The 21,024-nt window shown below is 48.0% G+C and overlaps 1 protein-coding gene across 1 annotated transcript; it reads right to left on the bottom strand.

Moving 5' to 3' along the window:
- Nucleotides 1–3,341: 3,341 nt before the first annotated feature.
- On the bottom strand, nt 3,342–8,530 carry TXNIP (thioredoxin interacting protein). Its single transcript, XM_050930703.1, has 8 exons — nt 7,929–8,530; nt 6,777–6,849; nt 6,521–6,668; nt 5,930–6,032; nt 5,314–5,570; nt 4,799–4,955; nt 4,290–4,441; nt 3,342–3,845 (listed from the first exon to the last, which is right to left on the bottom strand). Exons 1-8 carry the CDS (start codon nt 8,176–8,178, stop codon nt 3,810–3,812), a joined length of 1,176 nt encoding a protein of 391 aa, XP_050786660.1. The 5' UTR covers nt 8,179–8,530; the 3' UTR covers nt 3,342–3,809.
- Nucleotides 8,531–21,024: the final 12,494 nt, after the last annotated feature.

The raw sequence follows: 21,024 nt of genomic DNA, 5'->3' as shown, positions 1-21,024 counted from the left end.
TGTCTTCTAAGCCTTTGGATGCCTTTCTGGAAGAGATGTTTTCGTCAAATACAAGTTATTGGGTTCAGTACAGGAGTAACTGGCTGAAATTCTCTGGCCTGTTAGCCTGACCTCCTGGATATGTGCTGTAATGGTCTCTTCTGGCCTTTAAATCTAATCTTTGAATGTAGAAGTGTCAATCATTGCTTCTTGTCCAGTGCTCTGGAATATTCAGCAAGATGAGCTGGTAATTTTTAGGTAGGGGTGAAGTTCCACTTAACTGATGCTTAAATCTTTTCAAACTCATCTCTTTCTTGTCCCTAAATCATTTTGTATCGCCTCCTGCAGCTGTTTTATTCTTCTCTGTGGATAAGCCTTGCAGCATGGATTTCAAATAGACCCCGTCTTGGGTGAGATTTTAAGCCCCTCAGGACAAGGACTGCTTGCACTGTTTTGGCTGAACACATTGCTGGGTACTTGTCTTAAGCAGCCACACAAGCAGGTAGTAAAAATTAGATTGTGGGCAAAAATTGGTTGAAACAAGTAGAATATGGCACTTTCCATCCCAAAGCATTTCAAATGATGGGCCTGATCCATCTCCTATTGATTCCTTAGGCACACAGCACCAGCGATATGCAGTCACTGCTGGGGTAGCACAAAGGCAGATGTTAAGGTTGGGATAGAGAATTTTTTTTTTTTTTATCAAGGGTAATCAATTACTCTTAAGAACAAGCTATGGGACCTTTAGTGGCCACATAAAATAGACAGGAGCTTGGGGATTAAAGTTTCCATCTTAAAATATCCTTACATTTTCCATCACAAATATTTTCTTAAGAGAAAGTGTTATTTTGAATATGTCCTTAACACAGACTTTGCTGGGGGAGGGGAAGGAAACAGTCAGTTTTACAAACCTTGCTATATAGGAACCTTAGTTATGCATACAACTGACGAAAGAACATTCCTTTGATCGTGTATGTGCCTTCTCATTAATTGTAATGTGACCTCTTTAAATTTGCTGCCACCCCTGTTGTAACAGGGTGTAGGTCAATGCTTAAAATGCTGCAAAGCTTCTGTGAAGCCCCTCCCTCTGCTTTCTCCCATCAGCATAGGGAATCCAGCTCCCGGAGAGGTGACAGCTATGTCGACAGAATTCTCCCATTGACGTAGCCATCTCCAGTTGGGGTTAACAATGTTGCTATGGAGTGTGGATTTTTCCACACCTCCTGAGCAATGTCATTATACCAACCTAGTGTAGACCAGGCCAGTATGGGGTGAATTAAGTTGGCTCTCCACAGTATCGACACCAATTTTGGTAAAGATTGCCAACAAATCAAGCACATACAAGCCTCCACATCATCCTAGTATCTGAACACCTTGGTTGCTAAGGGGTTTAGCCTCAATGCTGAATTAGGGGAGTATTATAACAGATTATCTGCAAATCTTTAGGCAAATCTCTTAATCAGTGGCAGAACTGCCTACAGGTCTCAGACCCTTAAACCCCCCCCAAAACTGACCTCCTGTAGAACTTGTATCCTCCCTCCTCTCTGCTTGTGAGAGATCACTAGAGGACCAATGCTCTGTGAAGGTGGTAAGTCTCCATGTTAAAAAGGAGGGGCAGAAGGAAGTATAGGATCAGTGACTTTGCCCTAGGTCACACAGTTGGCTAGCTGACAGCTAGGAATAAAAAGGATGGTCTCTAACCCCAGGACAACCCAGCAATCTTCCCACTGGGTCAAATGGTTCAGCACTTCTAACAGTGCTATCTACAATAGAACTGGACGCAGGCTCCCATTGATGTCACTGGAAATTGGAGGTGCTTTGGCCATTAAAAATTAAAGTCACTGATAAAAGGGACTGTCTCACAGGCACCTATATTTGAAAGTTTTGGCCTTTGTGTTGCAGACTATTAAACCCAAGCAGCTGCTGGTTCTCCTCTCCCAGCAATTTATCCCCCTCGCCTCAGCAGTGGAATTAGTAAGGTGGTAACTTGGCACAACATCCTAACCACACCAGTTTTACAATATGAGCTCCCTCCTCCTTGCCCCACCCCACCCCCAGTAGAGAAGTTTCTACCCAAGAATGATGAAGGCTTTGGTTATTTCAACTGTCTTTATTAAAAATGTCACCCCCCGGGGGTGGATATAACATCTTAAATTGTACAAATATAAAAAACTTTGCAAAAACAAATACAAAAACCAGTAGAAAAATTCAGTACACCCGATTCGTGTCATGACAGGCAAAGGCAGCTGCTAAGGCTCACGCGAGGTTGGCTCTGCCAAATACAGATGAACGAACACTTAGGACATGCAGTGCTGGGTTAATGAATACACAAGAGTGGGGGGAAAAGTGCTTTTTTTGTGTAAGGAGAGAACAGACCCAGTCTGAGGGGAAAGCGGAGAGTTAAGATACTAGTTCTTCTTTCCCCCTGCCCCCACTTCCCCCCCAACCAGAAAACCTTCTAGTCGTATTTTTGTTTTAACTTGACTAAGTTGGGACAGCCTCGCTTTAGGCCATGCGCCTTTTCCCCAGGTGTCGGGACATTGCACAAGATAGTTTGATGGAAGATTCTTCAATTGGTGCCAGAGAGTGGGTCTGGGACCCGCAGGCAAGGGAAAGCGTGAGAAAGTTCTCAGGGTTTGCCTGGGCACAGAGAAGTTTGTTATTTCTTGGGTTGTCCTTGAAGCACAATCCCAGCCAGACTCCTCTGTGCACCTGCTGAGGCCAATTGACCCAATTAGTAGTGATGGTTGGTTTTTTTGGGGGAGGTGCATTGGTTTATCTGCACAAAGGAAGATAAAAATTCAAAACAAAAGCGCATGGAGATAGTGATTCTTCTCAACAGGATCACGGAGTTTAGCTTACACTTGTTTAGCAGATTCAGAAAACTGAGTTGAACAATAAATGCTACCAAAGAAATAAAAACAAGCCATAGGACACTGCTTGGAACTGACTGTATAAAATCTTGGCTTTGGAGACACTTGGACTGGATAACATTTCATTTGCTTGTTAGAAGAACAAAAAAGACAGACATGCATAAATATCCTTTGCATATTAAAACCTTAAGTTCTTCCCCTCAACGACTGCTATTTGATCTCTTCACTTCTACCTATTGCCAAGGCACAGAAGTGTTTCCACCAGCACCCAAAATCCTCAACAGGAGGATTGCAAAGAGCTTTGAGATTTACGGTGCTAGCTCAAGCACAAGTAACAATCCTTACAGAGCAACAAGTTTACAATCATAAGATTGAAGATTTCAATGAAATCTTCAGACACTAAAAAAACAAAAACACTGAGAAATAGATCAGGTGTTCAAACATGACTGATCATCAGTACAGCATACTAACAGATTCGGGGCACGATGATGGTAATTTTTCTGGCACAGAAGCCTTTTTTTTTTTTTAAGTCAGAATCTGCTGGCTTCGTGCCTCTCCCTAACAAATCAACTCTTAAGTGCTCTCCACAGAGCACACACCTTTTCCACCACCCCATGTACTCCCATTACAGTTTCCACACAAGCAACTATTTATTTTCCAGGGAGATTCTTAAGGGCTCTGGAGTGCAGGCAAGGCCCGATAGCCTCTGTGCTCATCACATCAAATCTGTGCACACAGCACATCTTAGAAGAAAGACCTTTACATCTGCCTTCTTCAGTGCTGGCTGGGATTTTTCAGCCTGGCAGAAGCTGCCCTACCCCACGCTTCCTTGGGACGTTTTCTTCCTGCATCAGGGCTTTGAAACCCCGTTCTGAACTTTGGCCAGGTACAATCACTGCAGATTGAAAGTGAGTCCAGGAAAGTAGAAGAAACAGAGGAACGGCTGCTTCTTGGTACTCACTGCACATTGTTGTTAGCGTTGCAGGGATCCACCTGGGGAAAAAAAGTTAGGTCTTTAGATACTTGCTGACTAATACTAACTTGTTAGCCCCAGCCAAGATATACAGTTTCCCCTGACTAGTAAACTGTAGTCATGTGTTTAGGAAACTGACTCGAGAAATAAGCTATAATTCAAAGCTACTCAGCTGAAGTAAGATGCACTATCCCTATTGGGCCACTTTGCACAAGCAGATGCAGTGCAGCTTTATTGCATTCCTGGGCAGATCCGCAACAGTATCACAAGGACCATTAATCTCTTCTAGTCTGTCAGTTTCTGTCTTCCTGACAATACAGAGTAGGAGTCTAGCCACCTCTGAGCATTCTTGATACTGGTATGAATGCAAAGTCTCCTGCCCCAGTTAAATCCTAGGCTTCTCTTTTCCAGCTCTATTTCCTTTGTGGCTAAAACCAGCCAGGCAAGTATTCACCAAATCTCACCTCTGTGTAAGTGGGAGGAGGCATGAACTTGAACTCTGGGGCATACATGAAGATTGGGCTGTCGAAGGAACTGTCGAGATCATCCAGAAGGGGAGTGGTGGGGCTCTCCAGCCGGTGATCTTCAGATACGATGTCCAGGTAGCATGGAGGTGCTGTAAGAGAGGAGAAGCTTGTGAGCCTTACAGGGTATTTGTGTAGGAGAGTGCTTGGTGATGTGATCCCAGTTTTATTCCTAAATCCCAGGCCATTATGATGAAGCAATCCACTCCCCCTCTCTGCTTCCCCCTCTGTCCCTGCCCCACCCCTCCAATCTTTCCTAATACAAGGCTAAGGGCTTGTCTACACTGGCACTTTACAGTGGTGGAACCTTCTCACCTGGGGGGGGGACACCCGAGCCCATGCTTCTCATGGAAGTGGTTTTTTTAGAGCACTGGGAGACACCCACACTGCCCCCTTTGCTAAAGACTAAAGCAAGTATCCCCATAAAAACAGCCTAGCACTCAGCTCACCTTCTGGAGCATCAGGGATATTGAGGTCCACCCAGCTCATTTCAGAGCTAGCCTGGCTAGCCATGCTGGAGCTGCGGCTGGCAAACCCAGATCTGCTACCGATGACGAGAGGCAGCTCCAGAACGATCTTCTTGGAGCCAGGGACGCTGGCGTAGATCTGTACGAACAAGACCAGGATAGAGTTAGTTACCACATCATTACCCTGATACAAGATTAAGAGTCTGTGTCACATCAGAATTCCTAGTGAATCTGCAGTGATGTGGGGAAAGAACTATGGTATCGATTAAGTGTAATCCATCCTTCATTGGTCAAAGTGACATGAGCTAGTGAATCATATGCCTACGTTCCCACATACAACATTAGTCTCGCTGTAAGGACAACCGTACGTGTCCAATTCCCTTATAATGGCATCCCTCATGTTCACTGCAGAAGTGGGCATCCTCTTAAAGCAGTATGCAGCTGGAATCCAAACAGCAGCTAGGAATAAAGGGCTGCTGTGATAGTGAGATCCTTACCTGCAAGAAGTACTCCACACGCAGGATATTGCAGCCCAGGATGGATGGTTTGATCTTCTTGACCCGGAGAGTTTTACCCCGCCAGCTCTCAGACATGCCCGAAATGATGGGGTTGCCTCGGACGCAGGAAAGTTTCTGGGTCAAAACCTTGGTCTGCCCATTTGCCAAGTAGGTATGCTTGGAAACAATGGCTGCTTTGGGTACCACGATCCGGGAGCAGATGTTCTCAAAGTCTGCATTTATGCAGATGTCATCACCTGGAAAGAGAGATATGGAAGCTTAGTTATGGAGAAGATCTAAGGTCTCTTAGCCAGACCAGTGCTGTGCCCTACAATGTATTCAGAGCTAGTTTTTACTAGTTAAACCACACAAGATTCATCTAGTAGAAGTTTCCCTGATTCAGTCTGCTGCCCTTCACTCACACTGCATTACGTACTCCTACTTAGATCCTTCGGGCCACACCCAGTTCCTTTCCCCTCTTGCATTTTCAGACTTCAAATCCTTGTCAGCTGTCTCATCCCTCGGGAGCACTGCTACCTTCATGCACTCTGCTTAGCCCTTCACCCCCTCTCTCCCCTCACCATCCCACTCTCCAAGGAAAGAAACCAGATCTCACCTTCACAGAATCCTTTTCGGTCAATCCTGGCACTGACAGACACATGTCCATCAGGAATGAACATGCAGGACACCTTCTTGTCTTTCTTGGCAGCGACTGGCGACTGGAAGAGATTCACAGGGAGATTGCATTACACAGACGAAGGGGGCACAACAACATCAGTCCACGTCCTCTTGTCCCCCCGCACTGCCAAATGCTGTCTTCACCTACTCGGCTCCCCATTCCTGGAAGTTCTGTGTCTGCCCCCTGCCTGACCTTTCCCCTGTCATCTGTGTTTCAAACCTGCTGCAGTTTAATTTATAACTCCATTTAGGCCCTAACATCCTGCATTAGGGATAGTAGGAGAGACTCTCTGATGCCCAGATGGTTGCCCTTCAGACAGACAGGCTGTCTCATCAAGCAGAGTACTAACCAGCCCTAATTGGATGGACCACAGCCCCAGAACTAAGTATTTAATCTGTACTTTGCAGTAAAGCCAGTTAAAGAGATTCCTCAGGACAGTGTGAACGTCCTTTTCTGAAAGGGCCTGAGTCATCCCATAGTTCCAGCCACTAACACCCACATGCACAGACACAGAGACCTGATAATTACCATTAAGTCCGGAGTGTTGACATCAACAGGATCCATGACCTCAAAGTGCTGCTTTATCTCCTGGGGGTGACAGGAGGGGCGATCCAAGAAAGCCTTAACCCAGTAATCCACACAGCCATACTTCCCTTTGAAGGAGGTCCCCAGAGGCCTGCAATACAAGAGGGCAGAAAAGCCTGTTAGAAAGACACAGGATGACTCGACAGGAAGGACTTAACAAGAGTAGGATTTTTAGTAGCCACTTTTGGCCAATACATACCCCTGGGGAAGCTCAAATCCAAATTTGTATTCGTATTTGTTGCCAGGTCTCAAGATCACAGAACCATCCTCATCTAGAGAGATAAAAGAAAAAGGAATGCATTAAAACACACTGCCGGACTGAGATTTTCGTTAGGCTTGTCCTGTTTCAGTTGTAACAGTCAAGGGAACTGTTGCATTGATACCCCCTAGACAGAAACAACCAGACACTCTGCTGATGCCCTTTTGGAAGGGGAGTAATATTGCAGATCTAGGCTTGACATTACTTTAACAGTTTCATTTTAAGTCAGGCCAGCACCTGACGTGCTTCAACACAGCACTTCCCTTTGCGTTCTCCTTCACCCTCCCATAATCTATCTGCTGCTAGTCTCCTGGTTGGAGGGGTGGGAGCCATTCAAGGCATTTCTCCTCCCCATCACTCTTTCATCTTAGTTTTCTCACCCTCTGTTAAGAAGCTCTGCCAAGTTTGACAACTCTGCCCACTTACAGCTTGCCTGCAGGATTGATGGGGCACGTCCTGTTACAGAGATCCCGGAAATCCATACCCGAGCCAACAATCTAAACTTGCAGTCCCCTATGGTGACACCTGTTCTGCATAGTGTACTTGCTTATCAATACAGCCTGTACCCACATCTCTTCCTAGGAATGAAGGGAAGCCAGCCCTTGCAATTGAATCGAAAGTTAAAAGGACTAATCTGCCATTCTTGGAGGCTACTCCCTACAGGCATATTAACATCTGCAACTGATCTCTGCTGGCTAAAGTAGCCATAAGGCTTATAATTATAAGCCCTTTTCTTCCTTGACAACGTCGTGAGTATTAGTGGCTAGAGTTTTATTACTAAGTTGGAAATTTCTCAACACTAAATTCCCTGCAAGGCTAAATTTTGTTCTTAGCCAGCTTAGGTCTGCCAGGGCTCAAATGAATGAGTAGCACTTCCTATACGCTAGCAAAAGCCAGGAAGATGCAAATAATATTTGAGTCTGCATCTTCTCACCCAAAACCTGTGTCTCTATAATTGTATCAAGAAGCCTTTAAAAAGGCACCAATCCTCAGTTAAGTAAATGCATCCCAGGCCTTTAGTTTTAAGAGCAGATGCTCAGTGGGAAACCCACAACCCACACAACAAAACGACTCTTGAACTAAGGTTCTCACCAGTAGGATGATCATCCAGGGTGAGGACATCTTCATAGCGCAGGTACTCCATCTCCTGCTTGCATTGTTGGGGTCCCTTGATCCAGACCACCCTGGCCTCCCCACAAGCCAGCACTTTAACTGAGCTGACCCGGGTGACTTCGGTCACTTCCACCAGCACACGGCCGGCTACCTTCTCTCCACTGCAGAAGACCTTGTCAGGCTCGCTGAAGACGATCTCGAAGGTCTTGATCTTCTTGAACACCACCATGGTGACTGGTTGCAATGATTGGTCTCTTCCCCCCCCCAAAAAAAAGATTTTTTTTTTTTTAAACCGGAGTGGTTTGGAGTCACGCTCTGGAGGATTTAGGCAACTGTGACTTTTTCAAAAGCTCTAGTTGCAAAACTTCAGGGAGTTTTTGCAAATCAATTCACCCCTTTTTGGGTTAAAAAGTGACTATTTATGGCAATTTTTTTAAAGTTCAGCCCCTTGTTTAAATGATGGAATCCTGGGAGGGGGAACAATAGCAAGACAGGAGCCCCTTGGTAGGCAGCAGCTTCCTTCACTTCTCCAGCACCAGACAACCCCCCTTCTGCTCCTGCCTGCAAAGCTGTGAGCCCGGGGCAAAGCCGGATGCTGCCTTTATACTCCCTCGCCCCTCCCCTCCCGTGTTGATCTCAGCTCTCCATGCTGAAGGCGCGTGGACAGGCGTGCTTGCCGCGTGATCAGCGCTCCCATTGGCCGCCGCGGTCTTGTTTACAGCCCCGCCAGCCAATCGCCGAGCCGACCGCGGAGCGTGGACACCGTGTGTAAGATGTGCCGGCCGGAGTTGCGAGAGGCAGGAGTGGAGGAGAGAGCGACGGGGGAAGGGGCCAAGGAGAGGCAAGAAGGGAGGCGCCGAGAGCCAATCAGGGGCAGAGGGCGGGATATAATGTTCCCGAGGAGCAGGGCGGGGGTGTGAGGGGGTTTCTGCGGTCTGGTTGTTGTTTCGCTCCCAGGCTGATGTCAGTTCCCCCCCCCCGCCTGGCTGGCCCTCGGGGGGGGGGGGGGCAGGAAGGCTCCCCCCTGGATAAACTGTAGGGGGTCAGCTCCCAGCCCCCCCCAGCACTGCTCCTCCGAGCGTGGGGACAGTTCCACAGCCCCCCCTCCCGCTGACCATGGGGGGGTCAATTACACCACCCCACACTGACCATGGGGGGGTCAATTACACCACCCCACACTGACCATGGGGGGGTTAATTCCACAGCCCCCTCTACTCACCCCACACTGACCATGGGGGGGTCAATTACACCACCCCACACTGACCATGGGGGGTTAAGTCCACAGCCCCCCACTCAACCCACACTGACCATGGGGGGGTCAATTTCACAGCCCCCCACTCAACCCACACTGATCATGGGGAAGTCAATTACACACCCCCCACTCTGATGAGGAGGGTTAGTTCCACAGCCCTCCCAGTCACCCCACACTGACCATGGAGAGGGAAATTCTACAGCTCCCTGACAACTCCCCCCACACTGACCATGGGGGCAGTTCCACAGCCCCCCCCCAGCACTGCCCCCCACTGACCATGGGGGGGTCAATTACACAGCCCCCCCACCTCACCCCACATTGACCATAGGGGGCAGTTCTACAGCCCCCTGACAACTCCCCCTCACTGACTATGGGGGCAGTTTCACAGCCCCCCCCAGTACTGCCCCCTCCACATACTGACCATGGGGGTGTTAATTCCACAGCCCCCAGACAAGTCCCCCCATACTGGCTATGTGGGGGGTACTTCTACAGCCTCCTCCACCCCCAACACTGATCATGAGGGGGGCCAATTCCATCTCTGCACCTTCTCTCACATTGACTATAGAGGTTCAGTTCCACAGTCCCCCAGCACCTCCCCAACACTGACCATGGGGGGGCACTTATACAGCCCCCTGACACCACTCCCAACATTGACCATGGCAACCCCCAACACCTCCCCTACACTGATCATGGGGGGCAGTTCCACAGCCCCCCCCCAGCAGCTCCCCACACACTGTTGGGGGCAATTCAACAGTCACCCTACACCTCCTCTCACATACTGACTATACAGCTTGATAGTCCCCTGCAAACCCATGTCACAGATCATAACTGAGGGTGGGGAGATCTCAGCCTTTCCTAACCCTTCCATTGATTATACTTGGAGACAGCTCCCTTACCAAATCCCCCCATTTCCCAAAGAGCCCTCCCAAGTTCCAAAATGTACTTGCCCCACAGCCCCAACCTCACCCCCATCGCTACACACAGATTTCCCCTCAGGAAAAAAAAATCCTCATTTAGCCACACTGAGAATGTTTAAGAGTTGCACAAATTCCACCCCCTCCTCTGACTGTATTAAAGGACATCACATGCAATGGGGCTGACTGCTTGTAATACAGGAAACAAGGTGACTGGGTGAAAAAATAGGAAACAAAGCTGATTTTTCAGGGGCTCAATGTCACAGCTTTTATTCTGGGCGACAAGCCGTGTGTTGGGATCATAGCAGAGTTGCATGATTATACATAGCACCACATCCTTTGCAGAGTTGATGGTTGGAAAACAGGTTTATTGTCAGATCAAGTGCTGACTCCCTGAAGACTCTGACTTCTGGGATATTAGACACCAAATAAGCAGCATCCCCACTCCTCATTTCCCTCTTATTGACCACACGGGGGGCAGTTTCGCACATCTCGCCCTCCTGAGTGTTTGGGGAGCAGGGGGATCTTGGTACAAAGCCACGCACTGACAGTTCTGGGTACATTTCTACACAGCAGCCCTCAAGTTTTCTTTTAGCCGTCATGTTGTCAGGCATTCATCCCATCCCTGACCAACTGTGGCATAGTTTAAAAGTTTAAAAGCTGTTTCTCTAGAGCAGTGTTTCTTAACGACCAGTCCATGGACTGGCGCTGGTCCCTGAGATCTCCGTGACATAATTTAGGAAGGCAGCAAGCTGGTCCCTGGTATCAAAAGGGTTGAGAAATGCTGCTCTAGATCAATACAATTTTCATGCAAGCAAAGCTGTAAACCAGGGGTGGCCAACCCGAGACTGAGAAGGAGCCAGAATTTACCAATGTACATTACCAAAGAGCCTTAGTAATATGTCAGCGCCCCCCATCAGCTCCCCCCCTCCCACCTCCAGTGCCTCCCTGCAGCCCCACCGATCAGTGCCTGCCACAATCAGCTGTTTCACAGTGTGCAGGAGTCTGGGGGGTGGGAGAGTGGGGAGGGAGGAGTGAGCGCATGGCAGGCTCTGAGGAAGGGGCAAGAGCCTTGGGGGAAGGGGTGAAGTGGGGTCAGGACCTGGGGCAGAGCCCAGGGTTGAGCAGTGAGCACCACTGGCACACTGGAAAGTTGGTGCCTGTAGCTCCAGCCCAGAAGTTAGCACCTATTTAAGGAGCCGCGTATTAACTTCTGAAGAGCTTCATGTGACTCTGGAGCCGCAGGTTGGCCACCCCTGCTGTAAACAATGTCGTTAAGCAGCTAAAACAAGATTTTATTAAGGATGGGGGAACAGGGGAATCAGAGACTCTCTTCCTCTTGCTTCTAAAACCTCTGCCCCACCAGCTGGGGAAAGGGATTTTCCCCAGTATAGTCACTTCCCTTCGCTGTCCTTCGCCCCTGAAATGGGGACTGGGAATAGTATGTGTGTTTGTAGTAACTAAGCTCATGTACATTCTCAGATTAGAATTTGGCTTGTGTGTCCCACCCCCAAGTCAATTGTTCCTCACCAGGTAGGATATAAACTGATTATCTGCTGGATCGAAGAAGGAATTTCCTTGCTATGAGAAAGCAATGGGGAAAAGGAGCCCTGGCCGCCTAGGAGTGAAATGAAGGGGCTGCATCTTTTTCTGGAACATCTGCTATCAGCTAGTGTTCGATACGTGGTACTCGTTTAGATACACCACTTGTTTTTGTGGATACAGACTAACACAACTACCCCTCTGATACCACTAGTCTAGTCCAATGTGGTAGGCAGAGGGACACGGAGCTAAAGTGAGACATTGATTTAGTCTAATTTGGCAGGAAGTGGAATACCAGATTAGATGGCCCACTTGTCTGTTCCAGTGTGGCAGAAGATGGGATACTGGATTAGCTGGACCGTCGGTTTTGTTCTGAATGCGGTTCCTTATCAGAACATCTTGCATTCCTTTAGGCGGAGCGTTAAATCCTGCCTCTCTGGTTCCCTTCAGTGCATGTGTCTCCTGAAGGATTATATTCCCTCCGGCTGTACTGCCCTGGCCTGTTCCAAGCTGCAGCCCGTTGTTGTTTTCTCTCAGCCGGTGATAACACACATTCCACGGATGTCTCAGAACATTTATCCCTGAGCCAGGCAGCCTGCCAGAGCTGTGATCCAAGGCACATTCCAAAAATTGAATCCTCTCCAGCCATCTCTCCCTGGCAGGCTGCTTTTGGCCTTTGCCTCGCTGACTTCCTGAAAATGCCTCTCTTCCATCCTGCAGGGGGACCATGATTTGCTCAAGAGGGGACTAGATTATGAATGCTTCCACATGCTGGGCATCGTAAAACGTCTGGGGCAACATGCCAGATTAGACGACAAGGGGAATTTGGAAATACCTGTTTTTGGTTTTTTAAGTAGGGGATTTTTGCTCATAAAACAAAATCTTTAGTTTGTCACATCACTTTCAAAGAGAAGATGCCAGAGATGAGCACCGCTGAACTGTTGTCTCCGTCTCTCTGACCACTTCAGCAGCTCTCGAAGGTGGTTCATTAAAGCCTTGTCTGCTCTTTGCTTTGCTACCTGAACTGGTTCCAAACATGCTTCAGGCTAACTCAGCTCAAACACAGGGGAGGGAATGATGACAGCAAACTGTGTTTAAACCAAATTTACAAACCGTCTTCTAGTCTTGATCTCTTTTGCCTTTGATGATCTGAATTTCCTCTGTACCAAAGATCTGATGCACTGGAAAGTATTGCTAAGCATCTTTATTTCCTGGCCTAAGTTACTTGACATGGATCAGGATAACAAAAAGTTCTCTCTTTCACATGGCAGGAGTCAATCATTCTAGCGTGTCCTTTGTGGCTTGCTCATCCTACCCACAATGAATGATATAACTCCAGTCTCTGAAGGGGGCTGGTTGTGGGCTGCTGTCGCCATGCATAAAACTCCAAATAGTTGTTTACACAAGATGTTCTTTAGCCGTATATGGTTTTCTCCGGAAAGTAGAGACACAATTTCAAACCATTCACAAGGGCCCTACTAAAAGGGACTTGACTGTCATGCAAAGGCTTGACTGTTACGTTACCCACTCCAGCACTGTTATTGCAAAAGCTGTTTCCGCTGGTGGGGGTAGGAGCTGATTAACAGAGGCCTGGAAGAAAGAACTGTATTTTCAGAGTCTAAACAGAGGGTTGTGGTTTGAAAGTCCTCCTGAATGGCCACTCCTATCCCCTACTTTGCTCCTTTCTGCTCATATCTGATCTGGGTTCTCTGTGTTCATCACTCAAATCCTACAAGGATCAGTGGCCAGTGGAAACACTCTACTGCAACAATGGGGTAAAGAGCATTAGCTGCCTATGTTCAAAATTGAGCAGAGAATGGGGTGTTTAATTTTACCTTCAGAAAGGAAGTGAAATGTTTCTAAATTTAAAAAGTGGATGAAGATTTTAGGGGTCAGGGAAACTGGTAACGAGCCATAGGACCTTACACCATGTAGGTCCCTATTTCCAATCTAGCCCAGGTTGGTAGTGACTGGAAATGTTTGCCATCTGATAGATCTTCATGGATCTTTATGACGTGAGTTTGGTGGGTCCCAGTTAAGTTCCTAGCAGAGGTTAGGTGACCTCATCACAGGTGTCCTCTAAAAAATTCCGATGGTGCTTATCAATCTGGTGCATAGATTTCAACTTCTCTGCCACATAGTGGAACCTATCTCTCTCTGATTGTCCCAGCAGCACAGGGTAAGCGCTTATGTTGATTCAGTTTGGAGGTCCCAGGTTGCAAGCTCTTGGCATGAATGCAATTCGCAAAGCTTTTCTAGTTGATGGATTGTTGAGTTAATTGGCCAAGACCATAACAGGGTTCAAAAAAGAACTCGATAAATTTATGGAGGATAGGTCCATCAATGGCTATTAGCCAGGCTGGGCAGGGATGGCGTCTCTAGCCTCTGTTTGCCAGAAGCTGGGAATGGGTGACAGTGGATGGATCACTTGATGATCACCTGTTCTGTTCATTCCCTCTGGGGCACTGGCCACTGTCAGAAGACAGGATACTGGGCTAGATAGACCCTTGGTCTGATCCAGTAGAGCCATTCTTATGTTCTTCTCCATATCCTTCCCAGATAGGGCTTTTATAATGAGTTGAGTAGGAGCTAGAGCTGGTTACACCCAAGTGGTCCGTGACTGGGATCTAATCCAACCACACATACACCAAAAATATATGTAATTTTAGAGTTTGTGAAAGGTCACATCACTAGTACCCATAACAAGCAGTGAGAACAAACTCCATACCCACAGAATGCCTTGTGGGGAGAGAAGGCTGGATTTCATTTGTTTGGCTAGCAGAGACTGACTTCTTCTGGACTCATGCAGTATGACACCACATGCTTCCAGCCTGGAAGTTTGGTGCTTGCCTAGTTTGGTGCCATCCACCTACTCAGCTAGCAGTTGTGCCTTGCAATGTTATTGGGGTTTTTTTTAACCTCATTGCCCAATTACTTTGTGAAACCAACCCAAGGGACCAGCTCTGCCTTTGGCAACAGTTGGGCTGCGTACTATTACTACTGCTACTGTTACTGAATAATAAAAGAAGAAGCTCATATATAGCAAAAGATTTACTGATTGGCAAGAACGATTTCCTTCCCTCAGGGCTGGGTCTGCCATTTGTAAGTCCCCAAACAAGAATGGGACCCCATATTGCTGGAGGCAGCAGGGAAGAGTTTACTCCACTTCTCCTCAGCAATCCAGGTTACCATGAGCACATCGAATCCCTCCCCCTTTCTCATCGGCTGAGTCCAATTCAAGGTTGCAGTCCTTATCTTGGGGGGTGCTCAGTGGGCCCAGCACATTTAAAGGAGACTGAAAGATCCCGGATGGGGACTGTGGTTGACAACTCCACTTCTCAGGCCCAGTGGAACTTTCTGTCATCAGGGTGAAACTCAGCTTTGCAGGAGACAGAGCTTGCTCAGGGGCTGGTCCTAGACTGTAGAGTAAACTCCCGTGGGGACTAAAGACCATCACAAAACTCCCCATCTTCTTCTCCAAGTGCACAGTGCACTTTTTCAACCTGCCTTTGCTAATATAAACACAGAGCTGTGTTGCCATAAAAACCCAATAACAGCTCCCTTTCCCGTTCCCTCCAAGAAAACCAGCCACCAAAAAGAAACCCTATCAAACCCACTCCACTGCAGAAGTATTACAAAGCATCAAGCTAGGTAGAATGGTCCTATATGGTAGCACTTCCTATCTATGAATCTCAATGTGCTTTAACAAAGATAGATGAGCAGCATTATTCCCATTTTCCAGAAGAGGAAACTGAGGCACAGGGAGGGACAGCAACTTAATCCACCTCACACAGAAAGTGCCTATCAGAGCTGGGACTTGAACTCACAGCTTCTCAGCTCTAGTTTAATACCCAGCAGCCACACAGCACAGAGTCTCACTAGAGGAGCTATTGATGGATGCACATCATTGAGGTCTCTGACTTGTATTGGGGGCCATTGCTCCTGTGTCTATTCTTTGCCACTCCCCAATCATGGAGTTAATCAACAAAGAGAAGTATTTCTCCATGGCGCTGCCTGTACTACATGCCACAACTGGTGATGGACACAGGTCAGGGATGCTTTGTGCTCCTACTTCAAGGGGGGAGGGATAGCTCAGTGGTTTGAGCATTGGCCTGCTAACTTCAGAGCTATGAGCTCAATCCTTTAGGGGGCACTTAGGGATCTGGGGCAAAATCAGTACTTGGTCCTGCTAGCAAAGGCAGGGGGGCTAGGCTTGATGGTCCTTCAGGGTTTCCTCCAGTTCTATGAGATAGGTATATTTCCACATATTATTTTTTATGTACTTTGAGGCTAAGGCATGAGAATGAAAAACGTATAGATTTTTGTGTAGGGATTTCCTGATGCTCTTGGTAGGGAAATACATATCTTAGGCAGTGGTTCTCAACCAGGGGCACACAGAGGTCTTCCAGGGGGTACATCAACTCATCTAGATATTTGCCTAGTTTTACAACAGGTTACATAAAAAGCACTCGCAAACTCAGTACAAACTGCAATTTCATACAGACTTGTTTCTACTGCTCTATATACTATACACTGAAATGTAAGTACAAGATTTATATTCCAATCGATTTATTTGATAAGTATATGGTAAAAATGAGAACATCAGCAATTTGTCAGTACTAGTGCACTGAGACATTTTTGTATTTTTATGTCTGATTTTTGTAAGCAAGTAGTTTTTAACTGAGGTGAAACTTCAGGTATGCCAGACAAATCAGCCTCCAGAAAAGGGTACAGTAGTCTTAGGAGCAAGACTGGGTATCAGCCCAGATTCCTTTTGTGCTGTTGATAGCTGGCCCTTATTTCTGAGTGTGCACAGACATCTAGCGGCCTCTCCAGGAACAGCATGACAGCACTGAGCCCCAGAAATGATTCTTCACTCCTTTGCCTGTCTTGACTGGTGTCTCAGAAGTGATTTTGGACCCGTCCACAAAGGGTTCAAGACCATGCTAGCTACGGCCACATTTAAACCCAGCTGGTGCGAGCACATTTCTAGCATGCTGAGCCCTGTTGATAGGATTTTTTTTTTAAGGTGCGCAAGGCTCTCAGACTCTGTGTTGAGTATGCTGGGGTTCTAAGAAGGAGAAGGGCATGGCTTTAAGAAATTGTGCAGACCAGGTTCCAGATGACTGTAATATTTTTAAATGCAGTGTGGCCTAGAGGACTGGGAACGCAAGAAATCTGGGTTCCCTCTCCAGTTCCTCAGCTACTTAGCCTGCTGGCGTGACCTTGGCCATGTCACTTCACCTCTCTCTGCCTTGACTCCCCTCTTCTGTAAAATGGAAATTATGACTGTGATGGGGTATCTACTTCACACTGGCACTAATGGGATTAATGAGAGCTTAATTAAAGCACTGGGAGGCTGGGCCAGGTCTGATTAAAGATGAGTCCCAGCTGGGATTGGAGTTGAGTAGTTAGTTTGAAGTGAAGAGGGCTGGAGCAGACAAGGTTAGCAAGGAGAGTGGGAAGAACTCAGCAGCTGTTTTCTAGTAGATGGCAGAGAGACAGGCATGACCTGCTGGAGAAGGTTGATGGAACTGGCCACAGCTGGGGAATCCTGCTGGGTAGAAGGCTCAGGTGGGGCCCCAAGATAGAGGGGAAGAAGCTGAATCCAAGAGCAGGGTTCCTGGATGCAGGGGCCCTGGAACAATTTGTATAGTGGGGGTGCTGAGAGCCACTGAACCAAACTGTTATCCCTGTACATAATGGAAACCACTTCAATCCAGGGGGTGCTGCACAACCTCTTGTTCCAGCACCTATGCCTGGACACGCTCGGCGTGGAAGGACTCAAAGGCAGAGGGGCCTGGCATATGGAATGCTGCAGGGGGCCGGCTCACCGGAGCCCTGATGTGAGGGTCGCTGTGGACTGGGGACACAGGCAAGGGCGGGACCTGGCTGTCTAGGTAGAAGCTCTCGGTGGCTTTGCTCAGCACAAGAGCCTGGAAAGGGGCTGGGGAGAAATGCCATGGTAGGAAGGAGTTCTGTGGAGGCAGCGGCAAGAAGTTGGATGGAGCAGACCTTGATGGCTGGTTAAAGGGTCTGGGGGCTTGACCCCGTGTGGTGGGGCAGGACAGGTTCCCTTACAGCCACAGCAGAAGTCCAAAGCCTCCCTGAGGGAAAGGGATGAGGACAATTCAAAGCCTGCAGAGAAGGATGTAAGGACACCTGGGGCCAGGATTGATGCCTGAAGACCTGTCGAGGTCTTGGAATTATTATTTGGGCTTGTTTGTTGCCCCTTCTGTTACCCTGGAAGGGGTGGGACTACCTGGCCAGAAGGCTGAGCCATGAGAAGTGGCAGACTGATGCCGGAGTAAAGCGATTGCCAGCAGGAGGTTCTGAAAGAGAGCCATCTACACCACCCCCAGCTGGGAGGCAGGCGTGCCAGGAGTGAGTCCAGCCTTTTACAAATATCTTTTATGTCTTTGCTGAAATACCAGGAGCTCTTCCTATGAAAAATGCTGAGATAAGAACCAAGTATTTAATTTAACGTCAGCATCCAGTTTTATCCTGCATAGATTCTGTTTAGCTAATGCCACACAGTTATTGGTTTCCCATATATTTTTGGGACACATTTAATGCTGGGTGCACCCCTCTGAATATTTGGGAAAATCTGGATCTGAAATTCTGTATCTTGGAGCCTGTCTCTAGTTAATAGCACATGCTGCAGCATTGGCTGCAGCACATATGAAGTCAGGCCAGCCTGTGTGTTACTGGCGCTGAAGGCGCACTGAAGCTACCTGCGTTAAGCTTTTCAAGATTGACTCCTGAGTTGGAGAGCTCTATTTTGGGGTGTCCAGTTGGAGACACCTTGGCCCCGATTTTCATGGCGGAGTACATTGCATCTGAAGTCTCTAGGAGCTGGAGATAGTGAATGCCTCTGAAAATCAGCCCCCTTGAAGTTGTATAATAGCTAATGGAAATTCTGGAAGGGAAGTTAAACTCAATGCAGGGTTTAAGACAATCTCTAATTTTTAGGGATCAGGAGGAGACTTGATGTAGGAGGACAGATTATCTGACTGTGGGGTTCTCTGAAGCATCTGCTGTTGACCATGGTTGGAGTGAGGAAATTGGACTAGATGGACTTTGGGTCCGATCCTGTCTGCCAGTTCCTATGTTTCTATGTCTCAAGTCGGGTGTCCGAAAATGGAGGCTGCCCAGAGTTTGTGGCCATTTTGGAAAACATCGGCCCATGCTCCTGATGTCCTCTCATGCAACATAAGCTAGGAAACCAAGAGCTTGATCCAAAGCTCATTGACATCGATGGAAGGGCTCTCATTGACTTCAATGGGTTTTGGATCAAGGCCTCGGTGCAGCTTCTGGCTGCGGCGTGAAATCTGCTGGCAGTGGACAGGTCTCTTTTCCTCTGGTCACTGACCCAGACATGTCACTGTAGGAGCCTGGTGCCGCTTCCGTTGAAATCGGTGGAAGTGATGACATACGAGCAGGCTTGAAAAGTCCAATCCATTGCTTCCCTCCCTCTTGGAATGATTGCACTTTGCTATGTTCCTGTAGTATCCTCCCATCACCCAGTTCCTCTCCTCCTTCCGTGTAAAATCCTGCTGCTGGGATCGGCTCCTTGACCTGGTCCATTCCTTCCCCCCTTCAACTGCCTCCTGAAAGCTCCCACTTGTCCTGGGGGGGGGAGCCTATCAATCACAGCTGTTCCCATGATGTAATGTTAAAAGGGAAAGACCCAAACAAACACAATAATGAATGTAAGGTGGTCTTCTCACTGCCTATACTGGGCCTAGCACATCAGGGCCCTGCTGCCTGACTCAGACCTCTGGGTGCTACTGTAATACGAAGCAATACTAGTAACTAACAAGGTGCGTGCCCTTCGTCACCACTCAGTCACTTTTGTTTGCCTGTTTCGGTGGCTTTGACATACAGAAAACACATAAAGCAGGTGACTGAGGATCAGGACTCCCTGAGTTCTGTGTTGCGTGCTGGGAGAGATTGTGGTCTAGTGGGTAGATCAGTGGACCAGGACTCCTGGGTTTTATTACCTGCTGTGGGAGGCAGATTGTGACCGAGGGGTCAGGACTCCTGGGTTCATTCTCAACAATGCTACTGACTCCTTGGCTCTCTCTAGGCAGGTCACTGCACCTTGATTTTTACCTCCCTGTGGAATGGGGGTAAAATTTGCTCATCTCTGAGAGATGTGGGGTGGAAGGCTTAAATACCTGCTTTGGATAAATGATGCCGTGTAAACGTGAAGTGCACAATTAAGATGTGACAGGGCGAGGTGATAACCTCTAATGCCACCCCTCTGCCCCTCCCTGCTGAAGATCAGCTCTAAGCTAGGTGAAAATTGGCAGGCGTACTGTATTTTGGAGTGTATTTTAGTACTATGATTGAAAGCTCACTGAAATCGAAGGAAACACTCTCCCCCATCCAGGGCCGGCTCCAGGCACCAGCGAACGAAGCAGGTGCTTGAGGTGGCCCATCGAAGGCGGGGGCACGTCCGGGTCTTCGGCAGCAAGTCCCTCTCAGAGGGAAGGACCGGCTGCTGAATTGCTGCCGAAGAATAAAAGCGGCCCGGTAGAGCAGCTGCTGAAGTGCCGCTGATCGTGGCTTTATTATTTTTTTTTTTCCCTTTCACCCCTTGGGGTGGCAAAAAAGCTGGAGCCAGCCCTGCCTCCACCCCTTCCCCCAGTCAACTCCCGTAGCCTTTGAATCAGTGCTATTTCTTATCAAAAAGTGACCTCTGCTGGTCAAGTAACAGGCCAAAGATCAGGTTTCCGAAAATGGTTTAATTACAGCAGACGTAAACGAAACCAGACCAAGGCACTGGGCGCTGGTGGGCAAGTACTTTGTGCCATCTGGACGTTTGATTGCTCTGTAGTTTGTATCTCTCAGGCAGGGAGGGAAAGGTTGAGATACGCAGCATTGGCATTGGGTATGAGAGTCTCACAAAGCCAGGGGGCTGCAGACTGGGGCAGTATTGGTGCAGTAGCCGGTGCATGGTTTATTCCCTCTCAGTACAGAGCCAATGCCTCAGCGCAGTGCTAAGGGACACAGAGTAGGCCAGACCCTCTGGCATGACTCCCTTGCCATGCCCATGACCAAGGGCAACACAGGGTTACCACTGTTGCTTCTGCATTGGTTGCTGTTCCTAGAAGGCCATTCTACCCCATTATGCCACTGGAGAGGTTCAAAGAGGCCAGAGCTGGGAACTAGATTCCAGTAGGTCTGGAGGAGTCAAGATGTTAAACTGAGGACCTGATCACCTGGGGTCACTGAAAGAGCCATTGTCACTTTCCCCAGTAATAGGTTCATTAGCTGCTGTATCATAGCTCAAATTCTACTGGGTAATTATATTCTGCATCCCTAAAACTGCCCCTGGCACTTCATTTAGATACTGTGTTGT

The sequence above is a fragment of the Gopherus flavomarginatus genome, chromosome 20 (assembly GCF_025201925.1).
Source record: "Gopherus flavomarginatus isolate rGopFla2 chromosome 20, rGopFla2.mat.asm, whole genome shotgun sequence".
NCBI lineage: Eukaryota > Metazoa > Chordata > Testudines > Testudinidae > Gopherus > Gopherus flavomarginatus.
The sequence above is the reverse complement of the archived record's forward strand: the minus strand, read 5'-3'. Positions and strand labels throughout refer to the sequence as shown.

Bases quoted from the DNA above. Each gene is read 5' to 3' on its own strand.
- TXNIP (XM_050930703.1), bottom strand. From the start codon at position 8,178: ATGGTGGTGTTCAAGAAGATCAAGACCTTCGAGATCGTCTTCAGCGAG. The intron at 6,850-7,928 runs GTGAGAACCTTA...TTATCTCTCTAG, and splicing joins CCTGGATGATCATCCTACTG to ATGAGGATGGTTCTGTGATC. The intron at 3,846-4,289 runs GTGAGATTTGGT...TTTTTTCCCCAG, and splicing joins CTCCTCCCACTTACACAGAG to GTGGATCCCTGCAACGCTAA.